Here is an 8770-nt window from a genome sequence, read left to right on the forward strand (position 1 = left end):
GTTACATGGTTTCCTGGTTTGGTTGATCCCAGTCAACCAGAAAGCCTCCTAGTGTTGCCAGTCTTTAAATCAGAGAATGCGCTAAGGAGATAAACTGTAAGTAACAAGAGTGCACTGCCAGTCCGCTCGAGAGCTATCGGGAGGAAGACAGAGCTGGTTGCTGCCATGCAGAGCTCTGGCCTCTGGGTGCCACGGCCCCTGCTACACCCTGGTCCAGCTGTCAATCTTCCAGGAAACCCCGCAGGCCTGTGGGCCTCCCCAGAGATGGGATATCTTGTTTTTCACTGAGTTCTTTCCCACAGGCTGTCTGCACAGAAATACATCAAAGTGTGGGAAAGCGGGGCCCTTTCCCCCTTTCTGAGCCTGCAGAGCGCATAAAACCCCATCATTATGATGATGATCTAACGACGCACCCGTCTGTGGCTTCTACAGAGTCTCGGGCTACAGCTCATTAGATGCTGTTTGTGCTCCGATTATATCAGCATGGTTAAAAACCAACAAGGATAGGACGTCACAGACTTTAAAATGTGGGTGTTAGCAATCTGTTGGCGGCATGCTGGAGGATTCTGCATGTTGTTACGTGTTCTCATGTCCATGTTAAGTGGCGGCTGGTATTTTCCTTGAGATGAGAGCTCTGACCTTACTAATTTCCCATGGGGGGGTGGGGGGAGGGCGTCCATGCTACCCAAGTCCCAGGAACACAGCAGAGCTCACCTGCATCTGCATCCTGTCTCCTGCAAGCAGTGGCAGGCAAACCGCTCTGTTTAGTCCCCAAGATCTGGGTTCACATCATCCTCCAAGGTGGGCCTTGCCCAGGGTTAGCAGGGGTTCCTAGTGTGGCATTCCCCAGTGCAACACCGTGGTGGCTGTAGTTCCACCTCCCCTCCTAGGTCCTGGCGGTCGGGGACATCTGTTTTTATGTGGTGGTCTGGCCTCCACCACTGGGAACCTGTGAGCCCCAAGGTCCCTTACCTGTTAGAGACCGACTCATAGCCCCGCCCACAAACCAACCTGAAGAACTCAGGCTCCCTCTGGAGGAAGCTGCTGGAAATGCAAGTTGGAGAGCATGATGCTCCGTGGTTGGTGCTTCGTGCTCATGATGTCCACAGGAGGTCCCTGCGCTCTACTGTACTGCGCATCAGAGGTTTACCAAACTAGAAGGAAAACCACATTTGGAGTCAGTGGCGAAGCTGACAACTGTGGCTCAAAATAAAGTTTTTCGAAATTTTGAAAGAATGCTGACTGCCAACACTGACAGACGCAGCTCAAGGGAGCAGCAAGATTTCAGCCCCTCGTGGTGGGGAAGGATTGGGGGTGTGAGGCAGCTGCTTGTGTGGCACAGACAAGACCACAGCTAGCGGTGGGCACCGCCTTCAAAGGCCCACTCCCAGTGGCCCACTTCTGCCAGACAGACCCCGTTAGAGACCCTGGAACCTTCAAAACAGCATCCCAAGCAGGGGAGCAGGGGACGGAGAATTTAAAACACGGAGGGGACATTTCGAATATAGCAATGTCTATGTAGAATGAAGCTGGTGGTACTGGAAGTTGTGTTTACTGGGCTGTTCCATCTAAACTCAGGCACAAGAGGAGGCAGATTGGGTGAACAGAATCTCAGTTCCTACCCTAAGTGGGAGAACTGTTAACAGTTTCATGTTATGCCTGTAACAATGAATTTGCATGTTACATGCACACCACACTATGCACAGTACGGTTTTTTGATCTGAGTAATACGCACTCAGCTTAATCCCTTATATTTATATCAGTGTCAATGAATATAACCGATGCTTCAGGACCTCTCTGAGACTGCAGACAAGCACTCCAGGCTGCATGGCTTTTTAGGCTATTTGTGTCTTTCATTACAATTTTATCAAGTTCTAACATCATCTTGTCAACTTCTCATTAGTTCATCTAGTGGGTTATAGGCTAGAGTCTAAATATATAGCTACATCTATTACACATACATGTGTGCACACAAATACATAAACACACAAGACACATATACCATACACATATACACATGTACATACACACAGACACACATAGAGACACACATACATATGCACATACACCACACACACATGCAGTTACTGGCTGAAGTATAGGGTAAAGGTCTAAGGCAGACTCTGTAAATGCCAGGGTCTGTAACATTTGTTTGTGTGAAAAATGGAATTTTATTTGGGGTTTGGGGGTTGAGTTTGCCATGACTGCTGGCTTCTGACCTAGATAAGTGGGGTGCTGTGAAAAGAGGGGAGAATGGCGGGAATGAGCGATGGGAGGGGGTTACACGGATGATGTGCTCGGTGCTTCTTATTCAGGATTGATACAGAAAAAATGTGCCCAGATTGGGGCGATGGCTGCTTACATCCCTAGAATCCACAAAAAAGTCAAGTGAGTGTGGCGGCTCGGGTAATTCCAATGCATAGGCGGCAGAGGCAGGGACTCCCCAGAGCAAGCTGGGGAACGAGACCAACTGCAACCGCAAGCTCTGGTTTTAGCAAGAAACTCTACTCGACTGCTGAGAATAATCTGGAACGCAACCAAGGAAGACACCTGGCGACAGCCTCAGGCCTCCACACATGCGAACACACACAATTCTATGCACCCCCAACTGAACACATATACACATGTGCACACATACTACACATAAGCATATGCACAAAATGTACAAAATACCTTACTCCAGTAATTCACAGGCAGACAGGAGCCCTGTGTTCAGCCCTCTGCATTCTTCAGCTTTCTGGCCCCTCCGTTACCCCATCACGTACAGGGCACCTGATGTAGGAACATGGAGGGTAACAAGGCAGGCTGGCCTCGTGCTGCAGTGGGTGAGGCAGCTAAGGAGCCTTATCCCCAGACCCTAACCCTGAAGGGGATCATGAGGGAGAGCACAGAGACACCTAAAAGAACGCCCTGCAGCCCCATCCCAGTCCCTCCTGCAGAGAAGCCTTTCATCTCATTAGATGGACCCCCACATTACCAAGCCAGCAGTAGCTATCTCGCAGATTAGCTCGCCCAGTCTTTCTGGAAACTTGCGTGTGAGGTCACAATGCTGAGCGTGTCCCTTTTTCTACCCATGTCCAAGCCAGTCAGCACAGATGAGCATTCTCTCGTGCTGAGCTGGCTGAACTGGAACTCATCACACAGGGAATAAAATGAAACAGAAAGCGTGATTTCTTCATAATTCCAGAAGACATGGGATGCTGTACTACAAGAAATGGTCTGTTACCAGATTTGCCAGCACACATGCAAGGCGTTTGCTGGATAGTGTAATCTGCCCCAACACACTGGTGCCCAGCAAGACCAGATTGCTGTCAGTCCTGGCTCTGCCCGGCATTTGCATCTATCAAAACCAGGCTCAATGTCTTCCTGGGAAGATGATTTTAAAAACCCAAATCTTACCAGTGGGAGAACACTTTCCAAGGGTGGGTTACGTGACGAAGCACTGCCCATTTCCTGGTGGTAGAAATAAAGCATTTGGATGGGCTGTGGGGACCAAACCCAGGTCTCCCCTAGTCTAGGGAGCGCTACAACCTGCCAAATAAATGCATTGAATTTTTATTGCATTTATTTATTCGTGTGTGTGTGTGTGTGTGTGTGTGCGTGCGCGTGCACACTAGGCACCTGTGTGGAGGTCAGAGAACAACTTACAGGAGTCAATTTTCTCCTTACACCATGTGGGTTCCAGGGATTGTGCTCTGGCTGTCAGGCTTGGCAGCAGGTACCTTAACCTGCTGAGGCATCTTGCCAGCCCAAAGAAAAGCATTTTTATCCTTCATGATTGCCTGTGATGTTCCCTCTGTGTATACACACCACAATATACACCACACACAACACAGACCACAAACACGCCACACACAAATGCACTAACACACATCCACTGCTTGAAATGCCCGTTAATACCATTAAACTCGGTTTGAAAACATCACTCTGAGCTGTGAAGATTGGTTTTCTTGGTAGCCACACCAACCTATTACTCTGTTCTTTGTCAAAGAAGAAACCACACGGGAACTGTGCATGCTACGCTGCTGCTGGGCATGCGCCACCCTAGCCTAGGACCCTTGCTACCACAAGCTCACGGAACACTGGGTCTCACAGTTGCAATGAGGGTCACTTGGAAACACACGATCCCCATCCCCTTCTGAGGACTCTTCCCAGGTTCGGAGCTGGAAGAGAGGTGGGTAAGCAAGCAGGGTAACCCACACACACATTCTCTTTTCCTCCCCCTCCCTCCATCCCTGGGTCCTCCTTCCCTCCTTCCTCCCTCTCTCCCTCCCTCTCTCCCTCCATCCATCTCTGACTCCTCCTTCTCTCCTCCTCCCCTTTCTCTCTTCTTTCTTCTTCCCTCCCTCCCTCCCCTTTTCCTTTCTCCCTCTTAAAACTTGCTTCACTGAAAGAGTATCTGTCAGAATTCACTCTTTTTGTATCAATCAGATACTCTTAATTACCACAGAATTTCCAGCCACTGTGTTATTTATGTCATTCTATGATAAATTATGCATAAGTGACCCTACCATTGTCAAAAACATTAAAATGGACTTAACTGGGAATTTCTGAAGTGCTGTTTGACACTTGTGCCCTCCTTTCAAGGTCATAGAGACTCTATGCTTCATGGTCAGCTACAAGTTTCTCGAAAATGACTCCATTTCCCCTCTTTGAAGTTCAAATGTCTTTCAAATCTATATTTTCTCCACTTATCTTTCAAAATAGGAGGCACGATCCTCACATTATCACTTCATGTGAGACAGGTTCTCACTATGTAGCCCTGGCTGGCCTGGAACTCAATACATAGACCAGGTTGGCCTCACACTTGCAGGATTCTCCTGCCTCTAACTTCCAAGTGCTGAGATAACAGGCATGCACCACCACCCGACTCATTGTCATTTTTTATTTGGATGGGTATTTTAAAATTTAAGGTTTTTTTCTCAATTATTTTCCTATAAATTACCAGTTACCTGAAGGGTCCATTTCCCTGGGCACTAAAGTAGGTGTCTTGGAAACTCATGGATTATATAGCATTGTATCAACCGTGTGTGCCTCTGTGTATGTGTGTGTGTGTGTGTGTGTGTGTGTGTGTGTGTGTGTACACAGAAGCACAGGCAGGGTGCTCCCATGTATGGGGAGGCCAGAGGTGTCTGGGTGTCTTCCTCCATCACTTCTGACTTATTTTTTGAGACAAGTCACTCACAGACCTGGAACTAACTTAGTAGGCTGAGCTCAGGCCAGCAAGTCCCAGCTCTGGAATTATAACCATGCACTGTTGCACTGGGCTTCTTTTTTTTGTTTAATATTTTATTATTTTTATTTTATGTGTATGAGTGTATTGCCTATATATAGGTAGGTGCACCTGTGTCATGTAGTGCCCTCAGAGGTCAGAAGAGGGTGTCAGATCCCCTGGAACTGGAGTTAGAATTGTTAGCCACCATGTGAGTGCTGGGAATGGAGCCTGGATCCTCAGCCAACGCTCTTAACTGTTGAGCCGTCTCTCCAGTCCCTCACTGGCTTCCTACATGACTGTCGGGGATCCAAACTCAGGTCTTCACACCTGTACAGAAAGCACTTTGCGGACCGAGCCATTTTCCCATCCCTCAACCTTCTTTTTACTATATCTGAATTTACTTAGCTATAACAATTTTGACATTCCTTTATTCGTTACTAATTACACCCACTTTTTATGCCAACAATGCTACCCACGGGGCGGGCCTATGATGACTGTCTGATCTGCACAGTTTGGTGGTATGCCTGCCAACGATTTTCAGGCTGTCACCAGTGGGATACAGCATGCGGGTAAGGAAAGAAATGGCCAGGAAGGGCCCCAGGTGTGGAGAAGGGCCCCACTGGGAGGTGCTGAGGAAACCCCATTGCTGCTCGTTGGAAGCTCTGCTATCTAACCCCGTGTTGGTGCTCAATGTTTAGAAAAGAAAGTCTTTGAGGACAGAAGATGAAGCCTCCAGGGCCACCTTGAAGCCTCTGGTAGTCCGTGTGGAGAACAGCACACCAGAAGTTGTGCAGAGTGTCCTCCTGGAGCAAGGGTGGGACAAATTTGATGAGCAGCGGCAGGATGTGGAGGACTGGAACCTGTACTTGAGGACTTCCTCCTTCCAGATGGTGGAGCATGCCAACATCAAGCCCTGGCAGAGGCTCAACCACCATCTGGGGACAACCACGCTCACCAGAAAGGACCACCTGGTCAAGCCTGGCAGACATGAGGAGGCTCTACGGCAAGTCTCTCTACGAGTTCACACCCCTGACATTTGTCATGCCCAGTGACTATACCAAGTTCGTAGCTGAGTACTTCAGGGAGAAGCAGGTGCTGGGTGCCAAGCCCAGCTACTGGATCTGCAAGCGGGCAGAGCTGTCTCGTGGGCGGGGGATAATCATTTTCAGTGACATTCGAGATCTCATCTTCAAGGGCAGGTACGTTGTGCAGAAATACATCTGCAGCCCTCTACGCCTGGGTGGGTACAAGTGACCTCCGCATCTACCTCTGCGTCACTGGCTTCAAGCCTTTGACTGTTTCATGTATTGGGAAGGGCTGGTGTGGTTTGCCACAGGAAAGTTTGACCTCAGGAGCTTGCAGGGCTACCACTCCCTTTTGACCAACAGCAGCATTAACACATCTGGGCCCTCATATCAGAAGATCAAAGAGGTGGTGGGTCAAGGCTGCAAGTGGACGCTCAGCAGGCTCTTCGCCTGCCTTCGGAAGAGGAACGTCCATGACCTGCTTTTGTGGCAGAAGATCAAGCGCATGGTGACCCTCACAGTCCTGGCTGTGGCTCCGTCAGTCCCCGTGGCGGGCACCTGCTTTGAGCTCGTTGGGTTTGACATCCTGATCGACGACAACCTGAAGCCGTGGCTGCTGGAAGTTAACTACAGCCCTGCCTCGTCTTCACGGTTCCACAGACGTCTCTGTGAAGAGAAGCCTCATCCACGATGTTATTGAACTGGTTACGTAAAGAGGAGAAAAGGTGCGGTAGAGCCAGCACAGGAAGTCCCAGGGTGCCCTTTGCCAGGATCAATCGACGTGAACTCCACGCAGCCCCAGGCTCTCTTCCCCACACCTTTCTTACAGTTTGCAACCAGAGCGCACAGTAAAAACGAGCTTTCCCCAAGCAGCACGAACTTCCCAGCTGAGAGAAATAATGAACAGGCAAAAGGACTTAGCTTCGACGAGAGGCACAGCCGAAAGCGAGCCTGGCACGCACCTTGCAGGTACTTTACCCTACGCACAGCTGGCTGCTCAGTCGCTGCCCCGCAAGACCAAGGGCTCTGCGGGTGCCCACCCAGACACCGCCAAGGTGCCAGACGCCCACGCGGGGAACTGTGTTCTAATTTTCCCTTTCAACGAGGCCACTTTCGGAGCTTCCAGGCATGGATTAAATGTCAAAAGAATAATCCCAGAGCTCCAGAAACTAAGGAATAAACAGCTCTGAAACGGCAAAAACTGAAACCAGAAGTGGGACGGATTCTTGAAAACTAAGGGCTTCTACCCCAGAGGGAGTAAAGGGCGAAGCCCCTACTGTGTGCCTCCAGCACCCAGCCCAGTCACTGGGGCAGAGTTGTGGCCACAGACGGGCGCAGTCACACTGCCAGGGTGCTTGCTATCAAATGATCACATTACATTGTCACACGTTAGCTTGCTCACATTTCTTGAAATGATAGCAGCGGCCCTACCCTAATTTATAGGTATGCATTATTACAACCATACCATGAATCCATGGTAACAAGAGAAAAACAACATTTTAAGGGATTATTGGGTAAAATAGTACAAAAATGCCAGAAATTATCTTTTTGTTGTTGTTAAAATTATTTTACTGGGGACAGGGAGACAGGTCAGCTAGTACAGTGGTTGGCACACAAGTGTGAGGACCTGAACAAGATCCTCAGCAGCCACAGAGGAAGCCAGGCATGGTGGCACACATGCATAACCCCAGCACTGGGGAGGCTGACACGGGCAGATCCTTGAGGCTCGCTGGCTAGCCTGCCCAGCTGAATGAACGAGCCCCAGGTCCCAGTGAGAGACTCTGTCTCAAAAAGCAAAGTGGGTGGCTCCTAAGGGACACCACCCAAGGCTGACCTCTTGTCTCCACATACATGTGCACACACATGCACCTGAACATGAACACATAGAAAACGACAAGTTATTTCATCAGTGTAAAAACTCATTTAGAGTACAATGAATAACAGAAGACTCAGATGATCTATTTATAGATCCTGTGCTCTAAATCAGATGTTACAGCAAATAGTTGTCCACCTCCCCATCCCCTGCCCTTTCCCAGCCGCCCAGGACATCCGTCAGCCTCTTGGCAAGACCTGTTACTTACTACCACCCAGCACCTGATGACAGAACCTTCTAGTCAGACAGGTCGCCGCCCTGACAGATGGAACGGCGTCGGGTTCCAGGAGCTCCTCAAACACTGTGGTGAAGCAGCCAGCCACATAGGCCGATTCATAGGCTTGTGCATGTGGAATGCCACCTGCAAATCCACGGAGAGCAGGTTGTGTGAGTTACTCTTATTCCTGTGACAGAACAAACAACATAATGGGGTTTGTTTTAGCTCCAGTCTGAGGGCACAGTCCATCTGGTGGGGAAGGTGTGGTGGGGGGGAAGTGTGGTGGTGGGGAAGTGTGGTGGGGAAGTGTGGTGGTGGGGAAGTGTGGTGGTGGGAAGTGTGGTGGTGGGAAGTGTGGTGGTGGGAAGTGTGGTGGTGGGGAAGTGTGGTGGTGGGAAGTGTGGTGGGGGGGAGGGTGGGGGGGGGGAGGGGGGGGGGGG

The 8770-nt window shown here is 49.8% G+C and overlaps 1 protein-coding gene across 1 annotated transcript; it reads left to right on the top strand.

The window, feature by feature from the left end:
- The first annotated feature begins 2269 nt into the window (after positions 1-2269).
- Positions 2270-7430, top strand: Ttll2 (tubulin tyrosine ligase like 2). Its single transcript, XM_008835120.1, is given in 9 exon segments — positions 2270-2388; positions 5727-5784; positions 5914-6191; positions 6193-6465; positions 6467-6510; positions 6513-6879; positions 6881-6943; positions 6945-7108; positions 7111-7430. Coding segments are annotated over 9 exon segments (1686 nt in total).
- Positions 7431-8770: the final 1340 nt, after the last annotated feature.

Source organism: Nannospalax galili, unplaced genomic scaffold, assembly GCF_000622305.1.
Source record: "Nannospalax galili isolate Female #2095 unplaced genomic scaffold, S.galili_v1.0 scaffold1157, whole genome shotgun sequence".
In the NCBI taxonomy this organism is placed as follows: domain Eukaryota; kingdom Metazoa; phylum Chordata; class Mammalia; order Rodentia; family Spalacidae; genus Nannospalax; species Nannospalax galili.